General features: G+C 36.3%; 3 protein-coding genes across 5 annotated transcripts; 1 reads left to right on the forward strand and 2 right to left on the reverse strand.

Annotated features, from left to right (window-relative positions):
- Positions 1-211: 211 nt before the first annotated feature.
- Positions 212-4,576, reverse strand: LOC105172607 (putative protein phosphatase 2C 10). 2 transcript variants are annotated; one of them, XM_011094123.3, is made up of 6 exons: positions 4,099-4,576; positions 3,897-4,005; positions 2,772-3,011; positions 2,265-2,541; positions 915-1,069; positions 212-818 (listed from the first exon to the last, which is right to left on the reverse strand). In XM_011094123.3, the coding sequence occupies exons 2-6, from the start codon at positions 3,933-3,935 to the stop codon at positions 684-686; spliced, it is 846 nt and encodes a 281-aa protein (XP_011092425.1). In that variant the 5' UTR covers positions 3,936-4,005; positions 4,099-4,576; the 3' UTR covers positions 212-683. The 2 variants fall into 2 exon arrangements, with proteins under 2 accessions (XP_011092425.1, XP_020553170.1); XM_020697511.2 differs by lacking the exon at positions 4,099-4,576 and having other exon boundaries at positions 2,772-3,004.
- Positions 4,577-7,250: 2,674 nt separating this feature from the next.
- Positions 7,251-16,127, reverse strand: LOC105172606 (Calmodulin-binding transcription activator protein with CG-1 and Ankyrin domain). 2 transcript variants are annotated; one of them, XM_011094122.3, is made up of 13 exons: positions 15,849-16,127; positions 14,665-14,784; positions 14,271-14,386; positions 13,419-13,507; positions 12,687-12,729; positions 12,013-12,154; positions 11,786-11,893; positions 11,537-11,683; positions 10,902-11,449; positions 9,818-10,509; positions 8,964-9,537; positions 8,329-8,655; positions 7,251-7,545 (listed from the first exon to the last, which is right to left on the reverse strand). In XM_011094122.3, exons 1-13 carry the CDS (start codon positions 15,886-15,888, stop codon positions 7,426-7,428), a joined length of 3,066 nt encoding a protein of 1,021 aa, XP_011092424.1. In that variant the 5' UTR covers positions 15,889-16,127; the 3' UTR covers positions 7,251-7,425. The 2 variants fall into 2 exon arrangements, with proteins under 2 accessions (XP_011092424.1, XP_088741950.1); XM_088885824.1 differs by lacking the exon at positions 15,849-16,127 and having other exon boundaries at positions 14,669-14,784.
- A 4,351-nt stretch (positions 16,128-20,478) lies between these two features.
- AOX2 (alternative oxidase 2) lies at positions 20,479-23,279 on the forward strand. Its single transcript, XM_011094121.3, has 4 exons — positions 20,479-20,936; positions 21,794-21,922; positions 22,278-22,766; positions 23,041-23,279. Exons 1-4 carry the CDS (start codon positions 20,586-20,588, stop codon positions 23,098-23,100), a joined length of 1,029 nt encoding a protein of 342 aa, XP_011092423.1. The 5' UTR covers positions 20,479-20,585; the 3' UTR covers positions 23,101-23,279.
- The last annotated feature ends 127 nt before the right edge of the window (positions 23,280-23,406 follow it).

Consider the following 23,406-nt stretch of genomic DNA (forward strand, 5'->3'; position numbering starts at 1 on the left):
ATTCGAACTATATTTTATTGAATATTGATGGATTTCAAATTCTTCTACCGTTAAGTCATATAAAATATTTTTGTTCAAATCCAAATATAACCTTAGGCTACATCTGGATTGATAAATTTGAATTTGAGCTAAGATTTTCGGTAAAAAAATTCAGATGACTCCGTATTACACGAATTTGGAATTAATAAATATTCAACAAAATATTATAAACTTCAATAAAAAAAAAATTCAAATATAATCAACAAGTTGTTGGTAGTCAATTTAAATCAACAGTTTTACCAACTGACAAACATTAATAATTACGAACCATAAACCTCTCTTCAGTCTTCAGAGCACGGCCCAACAACGGCTGCAGCTTGTTTATATGTGTGTGTGTATATACCTCTGGAATTTCATCCCTGTGTGGATTCGGACAGAAAATTACTGTAGAAAAAACACCCCATCCTGATTCGTCGTGTTCATGCAAATTACAGAGAAAAAAAAATGGTGAAAATCTACAGGAACGAGAAATCAAGAAATAGTAAACGATGCAACGGCAGCTTTAATGCTTCCAACTACAGCCTGGGTGCGGCAAGACGCTTGCAGAGTTCTCATGTTGATTCTTGACCGGCCGCATTTCAGTCGGATTGCGAGAATATAGTGTACGCAAAAGTTTCAACACGGGAACATTGCTGTCTTTACGGCTAGAAGCGGATGACGATGCATGAGATGTCGTCCTTGCTATCCCTGTTCAATGCTTCCAGCACTAGCTGTTTTGCTGCCTTCTGGGGGTCTTTGATCCTCTTCACGATATCTACAGCCTCTTGATTAGACATTACCTGGAGTGATTTTACGGACAAAGTGAGAGGGGCGGCTTTGTTAATTAATAGGTGGAAGTTAAAAATAGAAAGAAAAGTTGAGGGGAGAGCAGAAACCTTCCATAGACCATCACTAGCAAGAATCAGGAGGTCGGTCTCGGAGTCAATCTCAGCGTTTGTAACGTCGGGGTCGGACCGTAAGTGCGTCTTCAAGTTCTTGTCTCCAAAGGCACGAGAAACAGCCAATTGCCCGTTCACTCTCGCAACGTCCCCTGGTACAAGCATGCAAAGACTTATGACTTTTACTGCTCCAAATAAAAAAAGAATGCAACTTTTCGTTTTCATTTTTCATTTTGTTTCTTTTTTGTATCATATTTCTACCCATTAACGAGGTGTTTACAATAGCTCAGATTAAATGCTTACAGTCGTCTCTTAGAAATAAGTTGCAAACAATGCTTTTGATTTACAACTTATGCTTTTGAACTGCTCAAATTAAGTTTATTTAAGCCAAAAGTTATAAGAAGCTCCAACCAACTTTTGCAACTTATTAGTAAAATTGTATGTATTAAGTGTCTTTACGTAAACACTCCGTCTTCAACTTTTCTCCACTTTATACTTTTGTTCCAACATCCCCAACTTTCACTAAAGCTAAACTTATAACTTATTCCAATCACAGAAGCACAAGCTATTGCAAACATCCCCAGATTACTCTTTACACCTACTGTATGGAGTTCATTAATCCATATATACATAACGTAAAATGTACTTAAAAGATCAGCACAGTCCAGTATCTTGAATCGAGACTCGACTGTTTATCTATTAATGCAAGCACAATCATGCAGGAGTCACACGAACGACATTGTGAAGAACATTACTACGAGAAATAAAAATTTACACGTAATGGAATTTTCAAAAGTTGAGGGCCGTTTTTCTCTTAAAAGTTATACATAGTCGTTTTTGTTGATTGAATGGCAATCAACCACATTATCGTCGAGCGACTTTCACAACCACCACTACTTATTATTTTCAACAAAATCGAGAATGAAACCCGAAAATGGCAGACTTCAAATTATCATTCTTAGTCGTTCACCGGTCTCCAAGAATATCACCAAATTCGTAACTGAGACCCACAGATGTATGGTTTCAAGAAAGCAGTTTTCAGACAGAATTAAATAAAACAACTCAAGGAGGAATCAGAAATATATGGTGCTTCAACAATTGCTAGCAAATGCACCAAATTCATTGTTTCACTGTCCGAAAGACAGCAAAAGACATCCTGAATGTTTGCCTATGTGTTTACGAAATGTGCAGTTTAGTGTTTTGAATTATGTTTATTTATCTTAAACTAATACAAAACACAAAACCGAACATAGTAAAAACACTCAGAATCACATATCTACAAAGACCAAAAAGCACTTTATAAATAGAACCAAATCAAGCCTAGCATTTGAATGAAATTTGTAGTACCTGGCATGTTTGAGACAAATCCACCTCTGTTTTCAATGCTACCACGCTCCGTGTTGGGTTCATGATCAATAGTCATTTGTATTGCCTGCCCCCTCCTGGAAAGTACTCCCCGTGAATCTCCGACATTCGCTACCCATAATTGTCGACCATTTATGAGGATCGCAGTGACGGCAGTAGATCCGCCTCTTCCCAGGTCAGGACTGTGAGTGAGAATAGCCTGATCGGTTCTCTCGTAAGCTTTTGCAATGGACCAGCTAGGGTCATTCCAAAATTGCTCCTGTAATCGTTCACCACATTCATTGTATGCCAATAACATAACGAAAAGAATAAGCAAAGGAAGAAGTTTTTGATGTTATTTTATGAAGCTTTGGTTTCCGACGGCTGATTCAAGAATTTCAAGATTACATAGTTCTGATTAGACTCCACAAACGAGATATTCATAGGCGTATTCAAATCGAAGAGAGAAAATGTTAACACAAGATAAAATTCTTTCAGGGAGCAACTAACCTCGTTTAAGATGTTTCGAAACAAATGCTTTTGTAAGTAAGCTGGGACAGTATCTCCTAGATGCCCATCAAATATAGCGAATAGTCCGAGCTCATGACCTTGAAACTGCACAAATTTAGCAACATGGTAATCCTCCATAGGGTGATTCGCCTTACCCTTTACTAAACTGAACCCGTATTTCACATGTCCCCTACTGCTGCTTCCCTTGCCCGAGCCAAGAGACGGACGTCCTCCTGAAAGCTAAAGGAAAAGAACTTTCACTACAAATGAGTGAAACAAGAAAAATTAGAGATAATGCTGACCAGCACTGGATAAGTTCTAAACTTAATCCAATCTGCGGGACTTACTGGCATTGGAACAAAGCAGTCCAATGAAGATGTGGTTGACACACTAGACATAAAGATCATACGATAACAAACACATGTAGAAGGGATTTTTTTTAAAAAAAATCCAGTTTTCATGAATGCACATCCGTCTCTGAAAGGTTTTTGGTGGTTGAAGTAGTCGAAGTTTGGAGTGTGCCCCAACATTACAATAAGTCCGAAGGGATTGTAATTTTACAATGTATTACAAGCACCCTAGTCGAAGTAGTTGATGGGCGACATTTGAATGTAACTCACACAAAACTATCTTAGTGAAACTGATCCTGAGCAGCTGTGGACATAAGAGGATTTTTCCGAATAACGTAAATCTAGTATTTTACACCTTTCTTTCCATACTTTCTGCACGCATTCTCAATTTTGACTAAATACAATTCCTGACAGAAGTACCTCAAACCAACTATACAGGACAACATAATTTATAACGATTGCGTTGCCCACCTCCAAAGCAAACAACTCATTTTTCCCACAGCTTAATGTCCAACATCATAATAAGGTACAATATTTCTAGCCCCCAAAACCCAATATTTGAACTCAAAACTAAAGCAACAAGCATAACTCAAACAATCACGAATAGCCAAACAGAAATTTGAAAGATAAAATCAATCCCAATTCATCATAAACAGCTCACATGAATACAAAGAATTGAAAATTCATCCATCAACATCCTAATCAACTCCCTACTAACATTAAGGGACAAAGGGCAGAAAGCAGTAACAATAAAAAAGACAAAACAATAGCTCACCTGTGAGGAAACAGAATTGAAGCAGCAGAGACTGTCCATTGAACTTAGAAAACCTCACCCCCCTCTCCAAACCAACATCTACCCTTCAAATTCGAGGGAAAATCAAAACCTGTGACATGAACAAAAGGATCTTGATCATCAAAAAACAGAGAGGAAAAGCTCGACATCACAACATGGGTATCCTCGAAACATTTCAACTTACCGATCCAAAAACTCCGAGAATCAAGAAACCAAGAGGGAAGAAGATACACAACGAACCATCCTCACAAAAATTGAACCTTTTGATCCTGAAAGAACCACTGTGTGTATACAAACAAGAAATGTATCTGCAGAGTAGAGAAAAAAGGTTGAACTTTTATGCTGACTATATAAACAAGAATTAATATATATCCGCAGACAAGAGAAAGAAGGAAGATAAAAGGGGAAGTGAAACAAAGGGATTTTGGTTATGTTAAGGAAAGAAAAGGGTGGTGGGATTCGGTGGTTGCGCCGGCAAGAATGGCTGCCAAGAGAGAATTTGGCCTTCCCCCCTTGTTGACTTTCTTGTCTTTGCTGTTCCTACATTATTAATGATTTTTGTAGTGTAATGTCCCCAAGTAAAAATGTTAACAAAAAAGCAGTCAGGACTCTGGAGAGCAACTACTTTTCGATTTTGTTAATACAGAACAGCTGGTTGCGGTTCCCTTTTCTTGTTCCAAAGGTCTCATAGGTTGCAAAAGGCAAAAAGGGTTCTTGTAATAATAATGTATTGTGTGTAATGAACACACTACTTTCTTCTGATTTGGTCTTTTTTTTCTTGTGGGGGACCCTATTCTAGGTCAGCCTTGTACTTTTTATTTTCAACTTTGATCCTTCCATCATTTTAACTCTTGTTTACCAACCACTGACATTCCTTTTTTTGTTTTTTTCTTTTAAAGGTAAATTATATTTACACTTCCTCATGTTAATTCTTTTATATTTTTATAAATATACTGCTTGAAGTTATAATTATAACTAATATTAAAAATACTTTGCACCCCTAAATTATGCATTTTGTTTCATTTTCGCTCCTAAAGTGTGAAAGTAACAAAAACACTCCTGACAAAATAATTTGGTATGATAAGACTAGAATGCCCTTCTCACTTACTCCTATACTTTTTTATTCTACTTTCTAAAATTTGTTTCATTAAAATATCTCCCCCAATCTATTTTTAGTGATTTAAAATTTTACTCATATTTTATTTTAAAAATAATATTTGAATTTATAGTTTTTATAAATTATGGAACACAAAAAATATTTATAAGCTCAATATATGCAAATGTATTTTACAAAGTAAATAAATTATGTTTAAATGTACATGTAAATCTGTGTCAATACATAATGCATATGATATTATAGAAAAAGTGTGTTATACAACTTATAAATTTTTATTCAATTACATAACACATAATAAAAATGTACCACTTAAAAAATATAGAATGTTATATATTAATTATATTATAAATTTGTATTTTACAGTATAAATATGTTCAATGTAATATTTTAAATTTGTATTGGTAATTTATTTTTTAAAAAAAAATTAATATATATATAACAACACAGACAAAAATTATGTAATTTTTTTACCAATTGTGTAAGACATATAAGAATTATAAATTTATGGAGTTTATACAGATTCTATACTCAATATAAAAATTGTAAATTTTGGGTGGTGTTTATCTTAAATAAAAAAATTATAATAATTCAAATAATATTTAGGAGAATGATCGTAATAGAGATATTTTTTAGGTGTAAATTATTAGGCCATTTACATCATAAAAAATTAGTATGTATCATGAAGGGCTATTCTGTTACGTTTATAATTTAGAGGTGTAAATGCACTTTATGCAAATTTCAGTGATGCAAAGTGTATTTAATCCTCATAATTACAATCCTAGTCAGAAACAAACCTTACCCAAACATTCTTGAAAATTATTATACCACAATCCCTTAGGGGTTATAGTTATAATTTTACAAATATATATATATATATATATATATTCTAGCCTAACATCATGAGATGTCAATATAATTTACTGTAAAAATTATTTTGATATATCAATTTTAATATTTAATTTAATTTATTAATTTATTTACTTACTTACTTCCCACCACCCCATCTAACTTCTCACACCCCTATTATCTTTCAATAATTATTCTTTTTTCTTAACATTCATTCATTTTTTTGTCACTATTTTTTGTATAATTTATTATTTTATATATAGATTATTAAATAATAAATTGTATATATATTGTATTTTAAATAATATCTACAGAAGTTATAAATGTGCCACAAATTACTAATTCTATATAAATAAGAATTATGATAATTTACAACTCCAAAGTAGTAAAAACATTTTGTCACAAAAGAAGAAAAGTTGAACAAATAAAATGAAAAATTCTATTATGATAGTCAGATTTAAACTAATTATATTATAATGGGATGAAAAATCAAGAGACATATGATGTAAAAGAAAGTCAACCAATGTCTTCCAAAGAAGAAAGAGGATGATAGATGTCATCAATTATCATATATGGGACCTTCATCATGTGGAGCATTTTCTGTTTATTTATTTTGGAAAAGTTTCAAAAAAAACAAGTCGCAAACGCTTTTAATCTTTCTTCAGAATATACCAACTTGCTCAAATTAATAATATCAGGTCAAACTATGTTTTAGGCTCTACCTTATAATGGAAATAACCTTCTTTTATATGATTATTCCGTGTGATTTTTTTAAATAAAATAGCTAAATTATTTATTAGTGCACATCAATAAACAATTTAGTTGACTAGCTAAAGAACCAATAATAGACTCCACGAGCAACCAAACTCCAACTTTCAATATCATTTAAACAGTTCGAACCTAACCTCACAAGTTTGATGAACTTTTTGACGGATCCAAACTTTAAAGTAGGAAAGAAAAAACCAGAGAAAGAATTACAAATGAAAAATCATGAAAATCGTTTCACCATCGACTTGTGTTGCCACTGGAACTGAAACTCAGCACTATGTTAGTCCAGCCACAGTTGCAATCACAGGCCCAAAAATAGTTTGTCATAATTATAAAAGACTCCTCATTTAAAAAATTACAAATACTCCTATAAAACAACCGTCTAACAAATACCCCTACAATGAGCTGTTACGAAAATGTATTTACTAGACCGCTATTAAAACCAAAAGAATAATTATAACTTTTCAAATGGTATTTGTGATTAGGACAAATCTCAATAGAACCCATTACAATTTACTCAAGTGATTAGATATCTTCAAAAGTACTGAACTGTTAATATAAAAAGACTGGAAACTCAGGGCAGCATAACACTTGCAGATGCATCCTTGTTAAGCAATGGGAAATATCATTATAAGCATTCTGCAAGGTCTGGTAATCTGTGTGCATGCACAAAATATATACAAAGGGAAGTTAAAAACTTGTAAGATGCTTTTATGGTAAGAATAAGCTAGAGTCAGTAGCTAGGTGTATGTATCTAATGTAGACGAGAAACTTGAAAGCTCATTGGAACGTCAGAGACATGAAAGTATCATCATCCAACAGACTTGCAACATCAAGTAGATCTTCCTCTGGGTAAATCATGTCCTCCATGTTGTCTGGGATCACATCTGAAGCATCATGCTGAAAATAATGCACGAACAGAGAAAGAGAAATTAGAGACACTGTCTTCTTGGATTGCATAACTAATGAATCTGCAACGACATCATTCATAAGTTTTGCAAGAAATATATGTCAAACCAAAGCATTGTGAAATTGTATATATATACAGTGCAGGAACAGAAGCAGGAGAGGCCAGAGCATGAAATCAGCTTCCGAGAAAAAAGGGGAAAAAGCAGCCTGCTGTTAAGCAAAAGAGCCAAGTCTACAGTGTTTTGGTGGGGGAGGAAGGCTCCATCCACCTGCAAACTTCTGGTGGATCTGCGTTTGTGGTTTTACACACACTAGGTGTGTGTATTTATAAACATATATAGAGGTGTTTGCAAGCCTTTTTCAATTCATTATTGAAAAAATATTAAAAAGAGTGTTTTTACTTGCATCTTTTGCTGCTTTTCTACGGCTTAAATTAGGCTTATTTAAACCAAATTATAAGCAACCAACTTATTCTGCAGTTTATTGATAAAGTTGTAAATGTTCAATCACTCCACCTTAAGTTTTTTTCCCTTTTCACTTTTGTTTTCAAAAACAAACCCTCCAAAGGATTGTATAACTTATAAAACTAAGGCTTCCTTCCAATATCACCACTACACAGCATCTTGAAGACTAATCATTCATTATTAAGTTTTTATGGAAGAGAGTCCACTTACTACTGAGCACTTATACCAACAGCAGTACATTTGAAAGATTAGCATTTCACCTTGCACATGTAGTGATGTTTGCATTGGCTTTACCAGATACACAAATTACCTTAGTTTCACGAAAACCTTGTGCAGCAGTTAGCAGCCTACGGTACTGAGCTCGTGCTTCAGGATATTGAGCCATGGACTTCACCCTAGCAAGTTCTTTATGCATCCGTTCTTCAGTTTGTTTTCTTCCTTCCTTCAGAAAGTCATAATCATCTTCCTGTGGCGGCATGAGGCTAGGTGTATCGGGGCCTTTTTGGACTGCATCGGATCTGAATCCACGCAATCCACTTCCTTTACGTCTCCAGCGCAAAATCACCTTCTCCAATATCCCCACTGACCAGATAATAGGTTTATATTTTTTCCTGGCCTGATGTCCCCTTACATGAGCCTTCAGCAACAAAACAGGGTCAAGTCAGTTATTTCGATGGTTGGCACTCTCAAAAGAGAATAGTAGACACCAATCAAATAAGGAATAGTCTTCATGCTTAGAGCCTATAACAGATTCAGAAAAGCAGGAGAAGCCTGATTTCTACATCATTTTACGAAAGAGAAAGTGCCTGATAATTTTTTACAGAAATCTAAAAGCACAGATACCATATTCAAGCCCCTCTTCACTGATTAGGAAAAAAGATGTGAATCTATTTCAAGACTACAAAGATTGAGATGGTTCACTCTAATATAACAGAAGTCAAGCACCTGGATTTTAACGATTTTTTGTCGAATTAGCAGAAATTCTTTCCGCTTCTTCCAGCCACGATACTTCTTTTGTATCTGTAGCGCAGCAGCATTGACTACACCATCAGAATGATTGAACCTGGATGCTTTAGCAGCTAGAAGAGAAATAGCATGCTCATCTGGAGTCAGCAATTCATCAGAATCCTGTTCGATAAGCTGCTTCCTCTGAAACGACTGAACACGGAAAATTTGGTGAATACGAGCTGCTGCTTGTGTAGCATTACAGACTGCAGCAAGTGAATCCTTGAGTGAGAGTGTATCCGGAACGTCCTCTTCAGTTGTTGGTACCGCTGAGCGTTCTGAGACTGTCAATATTCCTTTCAGCCCAGACACTTCTTTGGTACAGTCATCATTCACTTTAAGAGATGAGAGATGCGTGGTCAAGGCAGTCTCAGCAAGAAAACCAGATATGCCCTTATGTCCACGGGAAGAAGCCAGGTGAGAAGGAGATCTACCCCGTGGATATTCAGCAGATGGATCTGTAAGTGCTCCTGGAGCTGCACCCAGAGACACAAGGGCAGCAACTGTGTCCTCCCTATTAAACAAAAAGAGAATGTTAAAATAGATCCTCAAGAGTCACATCTCTGTTCCTTTTTTTTACAGAATCTGATCTGAAATGAAATACTGATTAAGAGGTCCACAAAATGGGAGAAATGTTTATAAAGCTCAACAGTAAAAAATCATTACAGTCAACAAAGCAATAGAACATGTTCTGCTCCAAAAGCACAGTTCCTGTGCTCGGAGAAAATACAAAATAACTAGATCCAGGCCCTTCACGTGCTTTATGTGCAACAGAAGCTAAGTTCAAGGAATACCTGCCATAAAATGCTGCCCAATGAAGTGCTGTCCAACCATTTACATCACGAAAATCTATACTAACACCTGATACTATAATCGGCTGGAAGGCCCAATTAAAACCAAGAGCAGCAGCTAAGTGCAACACACTTTGACCTCCTTCATCAATAACTGTAAGCCCCTTGCCATCTTCAGTTACTCTGTGAAGAAGCCACGAGTAAAATATCTGCCTCAGCTGCTTTTTGAGGAGCAGCTCCCCGATCACCTTCAGATGTGATGTGTCATCGTTGGGAGTTAGCTTGGACTCTGGGTTATTCTCCTCCATCAACGAAATGATTTTGTTGACTAAGCTTTGTTTCTCAAGGTCATTTTTTGCGGAACTTACAGGACTGCCTACGGGCTCCAGGGACAATATTGTCTCAAATCTTTGATAGAGATGCATCAGAATTGCACTATCTCCATGGACATCAACAGCATCAGCATTTTGGTCAGGTCCAAATCTATATTCAAATTCGCGTATTTCACTGCAGGCCAATCTGTTGGAACAAGTTACATAGAATGGAATAAGACCAGGGTTGTGGAGTGGCGCACGGCAGCAAAGAATCCCATCTGCCAAAACCTGTGCTGGAACCTCCACTTCTCCAAACATAATAGACCATCTGCAATTGGACAACTCTTCTTCACTCTTCAGGAATGTTCCAGTGATAAGGACCTGATTGATATCAAAACAAGAAGACATTGTTAATAATAATAATTACAGTAGATTCACCCTTCAATTAGTCAATGTTGACCTAGCATGAGAATACGCATATTATACTAACGTGAGGTTATGCATCAACATAATAACATGCAACACTTTTAATGATTGTTGGATGCTCGCTTAAGAGAGAATCTGTAAGACAACATTGGAAGTGAATTAGTCAAATCAAAGCTCCCCATCAGAGAGAGGAACTGGCAGATTAATTCACATCTAAAGCAGCTATGCATGAGCAGTAGAACAATTTATACTTCCATATAAAGAAGCACAACATCTTTACTAGCTTATTAATAAGCAGGTTTTACGCTCCAAGACCGACACAGAAATTAAAGGTTAAAACCAAGTACCTTGGTGTCCAGGTTTGAGTAAGCCCAGTTAGGTGAAAAATCAATAATGCTAAAAAGCTGGTCCTGGGAAATAGAAGGATTCAGGGTGTGTGTATCGACTTGCAGTTGAGCTGACATATTGGAGTCATACTCATTCCCTATTATACTCCAAGAAATTCCATTACTTGACTGCATATCTAATCCATCAGCTTCTCCAAGTTCTTTAGCCATCCACCGGGAGAAGCTATCAACTTTCTTCAAGCTTTCTTCTGTTTGCAAACCACCAATCAGAGGCTTCTTCAGGAGGAAAGAATAGTTCTCGTTCCCTATTGCTGCCATAACATTCTCCATATTTGGGTTCATTACATTTCCAGCTTCTGCATCAGAGAGGAGCATTTGAAGGTTGTTTTCCCCAGACTGGCCTTTCTGCTCAGGATATGAGTAAAATGGCCCTGCATCATTCCCTTGATCTGAGGAAAGAGATTTCTCCTCAAACAAACTGTTGAGAGCCTGCCTATTGGCCTGGACAGGCAGAGAAAACCCAGTTTCTGGTTTGTAAGCAATCTCTCCTGTTGAAAAAACAGCATATAATCTAAATCCAGTTAGAAAACACAAACTTTTAGAATGAGAATGATTGTTGTTATAAGCAATAATACCTGTAGTGGGGTTTCCAAGAACTTCTTGCCATAATGCAAAATCACCTGTCTCTTGAGCCCCACATACAAGACTGTCTCCACCAAAATCTCCATCTCTGTTCCCCCGCAAAAGTGATGCATAATTCAAGGCAGGGACATTTTGATTTCCTTTAAATGAAGAAGAAACCATTAAACAACCTTATGTTTGCTAAAAGTGCTTCATGGGTTTGAACACCAAAAATTAAGCAAGAGAAAAATGAATTTAAATACCTGGATTAAAAAGCTGATTATAAGAGCTTGATTGGGCAGAATGATTATCATCAGTCAATGGAGACTCTGGATATGAATGAAATCTGGAACTTGCTTGGTGATTACCCTCTGAAGTAGGTTTATGTGCACCATGTTTAAATGAAATTAACAGGGAGGCAAGTCATTTCCATATTAAGTCCTAGATTTGCAAAATGCCATGTAACAAAGAGATGACGAGAGAGCTGTACCAGATTCGGCATCTTCGTATGCAGACGACAAGGTGCTGGTTGGGCTTGTTCCACGAAAACTGGAAGACAATGAGCTTTCATTTTCTGAATTTGATACGACTCTGTCATTGTTTCTGACGCCGCCGAGGTTTGTCTTATTACCCTGAAGAAGGAAAATTAAGATGAAATGAACTTATCAGTATCCACTTTTTGCCTTCCTAAAGTCCAAAATTTCCTTCCCTATAATTATATAAGTTTCATCTACAAGCATCACTAATTGTACTAAATGCTTCCTCAAATTATGTTTATAGATTAACTACTAAAGCATAAAACAATCAGAAGGAGAATATGCATAAAACTACACTTTAAAACCATCCATTCTGCATGCATTTAGTTTTCAGTTCAAAAAGCTAAATGACCATTTTCTAAATTACTTAAAGCAATGGAAATTATGTAATTGTGCTTTCAGTTTCTCAGGAAAGGCTAAGAAAGATGTACTCCGATTTTACAATTCGCAGTCAGTGCCACCAAACCATACATATTACCGCATGAGAAAGTATAAATTTGGTAGGAACAGTGAGGATGTGAGGAATACTTGGATATTAACTGTTCCTCTTCTCATGTGAAGCAAGAAATAAAAAATACAGCCAGGCAATACTGATAAATGTTATTCAATGATGTCAATTGAGTCTGACCTTGACTTCCAAATAGTGGACAAACACAATGTGCATGAGATCCCTGCACAATTAACAAAACTTGGTGATTAAGTTTAGTGGTTTAAGATACAAAATCATCTGTAAGGATGTAATTGGGCGAGTTCCAAATATACCCATCTCAAGTAAATGAGAACACACAAATTAGGTATAAATGTGTCAAAGCAACATGGCGCAACAAATCCTGTAACATGATAACATCAGTCTCCATTCCAAGATAAAAAGAAATGTAGACATACTGATTCACAACACAAAAGATTAGATGAGTACTAGTAGTAATTAGTCTATTTATCTTCTGGGAGACCAATAAATTATGATTGATCTATTCAGAGCTTGATTCAGACCTTGTAATTTGCAACTATTGCTCTACACCTCAGGTCCTCAAGAGTTAATTTTTCATTCTTTATAATAACAGGATGAGAGTTTCACTTGGAGTGAAAACATGATAACTTAGTACTCATATACAATCAATCCGTATGGACGTTTTGAAGAGGTAGAGAGATGTGCAATTGATAATACACATTGAAATTTGATCAGATACAGAACTGAACCTTGAAGAAAATGGAAACAGACGAAACTTAAACCTAATATAAGATGGTGACATGGCTGAGCCATGAGAGCTACAGCAAAGTGGAAACCAAGCAAATATAAAACCCAGGGATGCAGCAGAAAAGATTTGTGTGAGTGAATCATGTATGAACAGTCTATACTTACTGCTCAAGCAACCAGTAGCTGCGCCTTTGAAAATTTTCATTATCCTCTCCATGTGCATAGTAACAATGCAGCATATCAACACTTCCAACCTGAAGAAAAATGACATTTAGCATTTAGTCTATAGCAAAAACCAAAAAGATTTAAAAAAGATGGACCAGAGATACGAGAAGTGTGTCATCACTCCTTGATGAATCAATGTGCACCACAGCATTGTTAAGGAAGGTTGCGGAGATGGTTCAACAACACCAACAGGTCCACATTGAATAATATTTTGCGGCTAAACTAATAAATTTATCTGAAGCAGATTACTAGAAATGCTTAATCATGCTATTTTAGGATATACATGAAGCAATGCAGATGTACAGCTCTAGGATTAATTGTTGAAATTCAGGGTATAATGATCATGTTTACATTATCTCATGTAAGTTTCAAACAAAATGAATTAGCAAAGTCAAGATATTTATAATATCATCAAGAGAGTCACATGTTCAAGAATCGGCATAACCTTTGGTTACTGGCTAATGTCAATTGGATGAACTGTTACTGAATAATGCTAAATAATTCAAAAGCCAGATCAAACTGGTATAATCACAGAGACACCTATTAGAAACACGCCGAAATAATTCAAAAGCATATCAACTGGTTTAATCACAGACAGTCCTATCAGAAACATGGCCCGTCTTAGACACTGATGACTTGACTATCATATCAGACTGATAGGGCTGAGCAGTTTTAATAGTAATACTATGTGGGAAGATGAAAACAGCAATCAATGCTCTGGCTATTCCAACAGATTAATAATGACTATTACTTCAACCTAAAATCTTAGTTTACTATGCAGTCCATTCTTACCTTCAGCTTCTCATGCGCTTCCTTAACAGTCTTACCGTCCTTTTTCTTTCTCCAATTATGCCCATCCTTGCGGAAGTACCTTAACACTTTACGATCAAAAAGAAAAACAGAACCACCTGAAAAAGATGATGCATCTTCAGAAAATTGATTTGCAGTTAAAGATTCTAAAATAAATCTTGTAAACAGGACTAGGTATTCACAACATGTGCACAGAAGGTTTCTATTGTCCATTTACTGTATAAATGCCAGTTTTCTCTGTTTCTAGATGGACTTGTTATGTTCAAGGCAGTAAGAAATCAGATAAAACAGATAAACCAACCATCTAATTGTGTAGTCAAGTAACTCTAACTTTTTATATAGTGAAGATAAGACTGATTAGATGAAAAAGACGTACTGACTGGTTTATTTGGAGCCTCTGGGGAAATATGAAACTTTTCGTAGTTTCTCAGGATTTCACAAATTTCAGCAGGTCTCAGCCACCGATGCTGGGCTTCTAATAGTATCTGCTTTATATCTGCACTTTGAACACAAGAAATTAGTTGTGCTTCCCAGCTGTCAGTAACACTACAGTCCCCAAAAAAGTGCTTTCTACAGCCTGGATGAATATATATAACTTGATGTTTTAGTTGTGAAAAGAATAATAAAAAAAAAGGAAAATAAAAAGAAAGAAAGAACAAGAAGAAAGTTGAGATGATGGGAGGATAGATAGAGGAAAAGAATTATGCTTCTGTTACTCGAACTTCATAAGCTGCTCCAAAAAACAAAAAAGTTGGTTTGAAAATCAAAATGTTACAGACATGGCAAATTATCACTTATATATATTTGATAAATGTATGAGAACCTTTATGTAATTTTTTCATTTTTCTGGTGGTGGTGGTGGTGGTGGTGGTGGTGGAGTGTGAGTGTGTGTGTTTGGGGGCCGGAAACAGGTGTGTATATATACAAAAGGTTGAAGTACTTTAAAGACGCAACCCACAAACTCTAAAACATTCTTACAAAAACATTAAGTCATCAAAGACATCTTCACAATCTTCTCTGGTATTACGAAAAAAGAGCCAGCTACAATATGTTTAACTTTTAAAACAAGACACAAATATTTTGGTCCTATAGCATTATCGAGCTAAAAAATAACAAAACATTTAAAAATAACTGTATTAGGCTGCAACCACCACCTATTCTCCAGAAACCAACAGGTTTCTGGTTAACTACATCTAAATGAGATTCTTCATACACACCAAAACCCTATGCAAGGGAGTGTATAACCATTGATGCCCAAATTCACGAGAGACAAATGAAACCCATCAAGACTAATTAGGAATTAAGCTGAAAATCGATCAGTTAAAATGAATTCCATTACATGATCAACCGGACCTATATAAGTCGCAGAAACATCCATCACCTACCAGATTACTCCAAAATCTACTCTGTCTCCTCTTTTCTCCAGTTATCAAATTTCCCCACAAGAAACTACTATAATCAAAGGTTGAACCCAAAATCTTCAACGAAACAACAACCCAACCTTAAATTCAAGAAACCAAAAGGAGCGATTTGGAGTGAGGGGTGGAATAGAAACCGTACCCAATCGGAACCCTAGATTGTACGATCCACTTTCCTCCATGGACGACTGGATCAGAGTAGACAATAACTCTCGAGTCAGCTCATATACCACAGGTCACAGATACGCGCGAGAACGGGAGCGAGCGAGAACCAGAGAGAGAGATGAGAGCGAACGCCAAGATTTGATTAGAGCAGCTACTGCGCTTTAGTCTGGGGGAGGTCAGTCGTAAAGTAAAGTCAGCGAGACTCGCGCAAACCAATGGGCTCCCGACACTTGGCCCGCGGACAGACGATTGTGAACCATCCGCAATGAACACACCGGATTATTTCCTTACATTTTGCCGGTGTTTGGTGAGAGCGATTAAAATAATGAGTTTTTGGGCCGTTTCTCAGACGGCCCAATAAAGACTTTGTTTGAGCCCATTTGGTTTTAGTTATCTTGCAGTCTCTTGGCCCACATAAGAATACGTGTCGCTCTCTGTTTATTTATATTTTCATTTTCAATTTTTAATAAACAGTAATTAAAGCAAAATACGGTTATTTGTATGTATACTTGTTGGACATATACTGATTTAACACTATAATTTAATATAAAATACAATCATATTAGATAATTCAAATAATTCATATTTTTCACGAAAATTAATACAAAATTAAAAATATATTTTTTTACTGAAAATTAAAAATATAAATATAAACAAACAAGTTGAAAATTAAATTAAGTGTTTTTAAAATTATAACTTAAATTAAGTTAAAGGAAAGTGCTTCAAAATATAACTCTGCTTATATTCTCTTAATTAAGTTCAAATAAACTAAAAGTTATAAGGTAGAGAGATTTTTCTTATTACAACTTAAATCATTGGTTTAATTATTTTAATATTAATTAAAAAATAACAAACATATAATCTAAATAAAATATATAATACCCAAAAAAGAATTGTTAGAAGTCGCGGACAGACGATTACTATTTTTTTATTGAATTTATTAATTATTAATTATAATTTTCAATAGTTATTATAATTAATTAAGCTTGTATGCTCACAACTATGTTTTCTTCTCTAGTAAAAAAAAAAATTTGTTTGTGTTATTGTTGGAACAAGTTGAGAATTTATGATTAAAAAGGCTTATAGTAATTTTTTTTTATTAAAGTTTTCTGTTATTTATGTATTTGAATATTCTTATTATAATATTGTTAAAAGCTAAAAATTTGATATAGTATTTTATTTTGTTGTGAATATATAGCAGAGCAGAACACTGTTAATATTGGTATACATTTTGAAGATCAACGAATTAATTCAAATGGTTTTGTAAGTTATGATCGTCCTTCATTCGAATTTATAAAAATATCTCATAGTACTATATTTACTGAGCTAGAATTAATTTTGTATGAAGAACTTGAATTCGACTGGAATGATTTTAAGTTACATATATATTTTAAATACATAATATTTAATTTTGGACAAAGGAGGGAAACGGTGCTGCCATTAAGAAGGCTCGGGATATGCAATTACTTTCCAATCCGGTGAATGGATGTGTGTCTATTGATATTTTTGTCAAAGTAGAAAAAATTCGTGAAAATACTGTACCAGATGATCCGACTATTGGTAAGTGGGAACATATATGTCTATGTTAATGTAAGATTTATCGAGTTGGCCAGTAGTAGCTCAAGCAATGGGCAGGTTTGGAATTAATGAAGATTATGTAGGCTCATCTTCATATGCAAGTCCATCTTCATGTACAAGTCCATCTACATACAATCAACAAAACGACGAGTCTAAAGCCGGCAGTTTCTTAGACAATGAGCAAATGGATTCAGAACCAGATGAGATTGAAGTAGAGTGCCAAATGATAATAATCCTGAAAATGATGATGATGTCAGCATTCCAATTATGATGGATGTACTTGGTAATAATGCAAATGAGTCGGCAAGCCAAGTACAAAATCATTTTGATTTGAACATGCCCGTCGTTTGTGAACCAACTAACCTATTTTCGGTTGTTCCATTTTTCTGAACAACACATCCAGAGGTACCTGGCAACTCGAACAATATCCCTACTGATAATTGGGGTAATTTTATGTCTCAAACACTGGAGAGATCGCTGTCGAAATGATTTTCAAGAGTAAAGACCACTTGAAAGCAAGTGTATAAGATTTTTTGGCCCGATGTACAAGACGAGAATCCCGAATCATTAAGAGCAAACCAAAATTGTGGAAGATTGCTTGCAAATATGATGCAGAGATTGGGTGATGCTAAGAGATATATTCAAGTCAAATATGAAATTATTTAAAATTACCAGGTACGTCGGACCACATACATGCCTAATGAATGAGATTTCTGTTGGTCATCATAACTTGGGTAAGAGTATGATTGCAACACATTTGCTTGATATGGTTCGTCAAGACTCAGCATATGATATCAAATATGCCAACAGAATGCAAAAGATCGATTTGATTTTGAATTCTCTTATCATAAGGCATGGTGAGCTTTGAAGGCAGCTAGAGAACAAATATATGGTACTTGGGAAAGTTCTGTGCAAGAAAGTTTCCCATATTTATAGCTGCATTGCAGAAATGGAACCCGAGGACAATTGTGGAGTGGTTGCATTTGGACACAAGCAGATCGGGGCTACAAATGTTGAATTACGTGTTTTGAGCTTTCAAACCATGTATAGAGGGACCTCGTTATTGTCAAAATATTATAAGTCTAGACAAAAATCCATTTGTGCACGAAGTATACGTATAAGTTATTGGTAGCAGTAACTTTAGATGCAAATCAGCATGTACTTCGATTGCACTCACGCTCATGGATGAAGAATCAGTAGCATCATGACGATGGTTCTTGGAAATGCTTTCCAAGCATTTACTACCTAGTAAAGAGGACCAAGTTTGTCTATTTTTGGGCCGTCACAGTGGCTTGATCAATTCTATTAATTTTGTTCCAGCATTTAAATTTCCTCGTGGGGTTTATCGGTTTTATTTATGGCATGTGTTCCAACAAGAAATTCAGCAACATTCAGTTTAAGGATCTTTGTCGGAGGGTTGTGCGGAGGTGAGTGCTCATGAATTTGAATGAATAATGGGGGAGATTAGAGGATTTAATAAGGAAGCATAAAATTGGCGGGGGGGTTGACAAGACCCAATGGACGTTATCCCATGATGGTGGTTGGCGAACGAGTATCCTAACTACAAACATGTTTGAATATATAAATGGAGTGTTAAAAGGTGTCAGACGCTTACCGATAGTGGCGATTGACAAATAACGTTCTCTCACTTAGTACAATATTTTTTGGAGCCCACAACACATTGTCATTGCATGATAAATGATAATTAGCAGTAGGTTGATTATGTTTTTAGATTATTCGAGCCTCAACAGTGTGAGGCAGTACTTCACATTGTTCAGAAGTTTGACTATAACCAACAATCTGCCTCGGTGCTAACATTAAGCTTGACCGGCCAGGTTCCCATATTTATGTAGTAAAATTGAAGCAACATCAGCGTTCATGTGGCAAGTAGGGAACTCATGAAATTCCTTGTTCCCTTGCAATTTAAGCATGTCGATATTTTGGGGTGAATGCTTCAAATTTTGTTCCACAATACTATAGTATTCGAGCATATAAAAAGACATATCAAGGGAGGTTTGAGCCTATGTTTGGGGAAAAGTATTGGGATCTTGTTGATTTTGAACTTGTGCATAATCAAACATTTCACCAAGGTCCAGGCAGATACGTTTCGACTCAGATACAAAACGAAATGGATAGACCATAAGTACGTGCTCGCCAACAATATCAAGCTCGTCAAGCTTAGTAACAATGTAATAACTTTGTGTATGTAATAGTTTTTTAGATGCAATAAATGATTATTTATTTAAAAAATTAATTATTACATACACAGCAAAATTCTATTACACTATTAATGTCCCCCAATGCCACAAGGTGAACGTCGTCTGTTTCGTCCGGGGTGATTATCACGTCTTTGTTGTGTGGGCATGTTTAAATCAAAGTCCTTAAATGGCATTGGTGATATCCCATAATGTCTTTGTGCCTTCGAGGTAATTATCTGTGATATGCCATAATGTCTTCAAATGGTAGGCTGGTGCTGCTAAATTTTCTGCAAAAGCAGCCTGCTTCCACACAATGTTTTTTTATAAATTTGGCAGTACGATTAAAAGTGGCAGTGATACTGTCTATTTTTTTATACTTTAAAAATCACCTCACTTTTATCATTTTCTTTTACCTTTTCTAAATAATTTTCCCCATAAAAAGTCAGTTGTAATTTATCTTTAAAACAAAATTAAACCCTAACTAAGATCATACACATAAATGAAATTATCTCTTAGGTCAACCAACGCCACCAGCCACGTGGAGGTCAGGCAGCAGACCTCAAGTTGCTTCCCCTGCGACCGCTCACACCATGTAAAACTCTTTTTCGGTAAAACTTGGGGAGGAAGAAACAAAAAGCAGCCCCAAACATTCAGGTAATATGGAAGGGCATTTTGATCATTTTAGTAGCAGTCAATGCAACCGTCACATTGGCAAATAATTCAACCCTCCCGACGCAATTAAAGAATTATTAGTTACCCGTGACGTACATGCACCTGCTAGTAACGTCTCACCACGTGACCCAAGCACCTTCTATAAGTATCTGGTTCAGCAAACGCCGCTCTCAGCAGATTATTTCTCTCCTTCGCAAGCCGCCAGTTCAATTATTCCAGATCTCTCGGGCGAGTTGAAGCGTGTGTTTGTGGTGAAAATAACGGAAATGAACTACTTGGTGGCGAGATCGGTGATGAAGCGCGCGGTCGCCGGCGGTCACTACGTGTCGTCATGTGCTGCGGCTGCGGGTATACGAGCGTTGACGCCGTTGGATGTGTCAGCGGCGTCTGGGTTGGAGGCACGTGGGTTGAGTATGGTGTTGATAGGGTGGAGGCGGATGATGAGCACGGCCGCGGAGTCTTCTTCGACGTCGGCGGTGGCAGAGAAAGACGATAAGAGTAAAAGCGTGACGAGAAAGGAGGAGAAAGGTGACGTGGTGGTTTCGAGCTACTGGGGTATTTCGCGACCTAAAGTTACCAGAGAAGATGGCACGGAGTGGCCTTGGAACTGCTTCATGGTAAAATAATCATATCATCATATATACATAATACATGTGCCGGTGGAATGCTATTTATATTCTCTCTCTCTCTCTCGCTCTGTGTTTGTACTGATTATGATAAATATGTCCTGTACTAAGGATGCATCTGTTTATATGTCGTATCCTAATTCTCCATACATCATTGAAGTGTTTTCTGTTCTCTGAATTCTTCGTGATAGTTTGACTATATTGGTTGAGAGAACAAGTCTCACCGGTGCTTCATGTTGAAATGATGATAGATGGTTTTTCTGAATTGTCAATACAGTTTAGGAGTCTGAAGCTCCCTATAGTTGGGATGGTGGATAAAGTACACCTGCGACTTAAAATCAGCATGGAATTTTCCTGTGAAATTGATCCATGATAGAGGGTTGCTGTTAATTAACGTGAGGTAGATGCTTAGTTTGAAACAGAGCCGGAGTTCTGGTGTGCAGATTTCTGTCTTGGGATGGTCAGTTGTGTCGGTAGGAGTATGCGGGGCCCAATTTGATCTGACCAGGTGAAAGGGTGCCAAGTTTTTGGAGATGTGCAATGGTGTTGGAAGCAGCTCGATATAGGAATTCTATTTTAGGACTGTCGCGTGCAAGTTTAGTTTGTGCTGAAATTGATTTTGTATTGAGCAATTGTTGTGTCCTACAACATGTTTCAATTTGTAGTGGCTGTCTAACACCCACACTCCATGATCTGGACTTAAGGTAGGCTGCAAATTCGTGTTGTATTGTTTCTAAAATATAGGAAGAATGTTAGATAGCCGTATAAATAGGTCATGATCAACAGTAATAAAACTATATGTCTGTGGTTGTTCGGCAACCTGAATTCTTGTTCCTTTGATCATGCAGCCGTGGGAGACTTATCGGCCAGACTTATCAATTGATCTTACCAAGCACCATGTTCCGAAGACATTTATTGACAAAGTAGCATATCGGACAGTGAAACTTCTTCGCATTCCGACAGATATATTTTTCCAGGTTTGTTATCTTGGTACATCCACTTTTTTGCTTGTTCTCATGTGATGAATGCGGTTGCTAGTGTGCTATTACGCTGAAAATGTAAGACTTAGTATTATCTTGTTCTGATTCTTTTTACGAGCTCGACTGTCTGTGGCGATATAGCCACACCTCACTTCCAAAGATGTCCTAAGATGGATTCAGCTGAATAGATGAAGACCTGGTCTAGTGGGTATACTGAGTATATTTCTTTTTCCTGCTTCACTACACTGATTGTTAGCTATATCTATTTGGAGTACTGTCTTCCAATCAATTAAGCTTGACTGCGCCTTCTGTATTTGATTTAATAAATCTAATACATAGCATTATTTTGCAGAGGCGGTATGGCTGTCGAGCGATGATGCTTGAAACTGTGGCAGGTGTTCCAGGTATGGTGGGTGGAATGCTGTTGCACCTGAGGTCTCTGCGCAAGTTTGAGCAGAGTGGTGGTTGGATAAAAGCATTGCTTGAAGAAGCTGAAAATGAGAGGATGCATTTGATGACCATGGTAGAGCTTGTGCAGCCCAAGTGGTATGAGAGACTGCTGGTGCTCACCGTCCAGGGAGTCTTCTTCAATGCCTTCTTTGTACTTTACATGCTATCTCCCAAACTGGCTCATAGAATTGTTGGTTATTTGGAAGAAGAGGCCATACATTCATATACTGAGTTCTTGAAGGATATTGATAGTGGTGCAATTGAAAATGTCCCTGCTCCTGCTATTGCAATAGACTACTGGAGACTTCCTAAAGATGCAACTCTCAAGGATGTCATCACTGTCATCCGAGCTGATGAAGCACATCACCGGGATGTCAACCATTTTGCTTCTGTGAGTTCCCCTGATAATCTCGAATTCTCCCCTTTTGTCTATGATGTTATCCTTTGAGATGTCTCAGCTGCATGCTTTGGTTGTGTTTATAGTATTCATATTTATTCCAGCCTCTTGCTTCGTTCAATCTCGGCAGGGGCCTACACAAATGAAATGACTATAGATCAGAAAGCCAAAGAAAAGCATTGATTTTTTAATGAAATAAAAATGCAACTCTTATCATCGATGCTATATATTTATCGCATGGAATACTGAGTTCTATTGTAATTTGCAGGATATTCACTTCCAGGGGAAGGAACTGAGAGATTCACCAGCTCCTATTGGATATCATTAAGGTCTGTTCATATGGTGCATTAGTTAAAAAAAACTTTGGTTGCTAGTATATGCAAGACTCAATACGCAATAAAACCTGCTTATTCATATTTTATGTGGTACGTGTCTGTAATATGGATGTATGTTGGATGTGGAGACAAGCCACAATAAAGTGAAATTAATAGGATTGCTTTTACTTTATATCTTATCTATCAATTAAAAAAAAAAAGATGAAATGAATTTAGACAATATGGGATATTTTTTAAATTTGTATTAAAATAAAGGATGAAAATATAATGATGATAGTTAATATATAATATATAAAAAT

Source organism: Sesamum indicum, linkage group LG10 (assembly GCF_026168435.1).
Source record: "Sesamum indicum cultivar Baizhima isolate 11 linkage group LG10, ASM2616843v1, whole genome shotgun sequence".
Taxonomy (NCBI): domain Eukaryota; kingdom Viridiplantae; phylum Streptophyta; class Magnoliopsida; order Lamiales; family Pedaliaceae; genus Sesamum; species Sesamum indicum.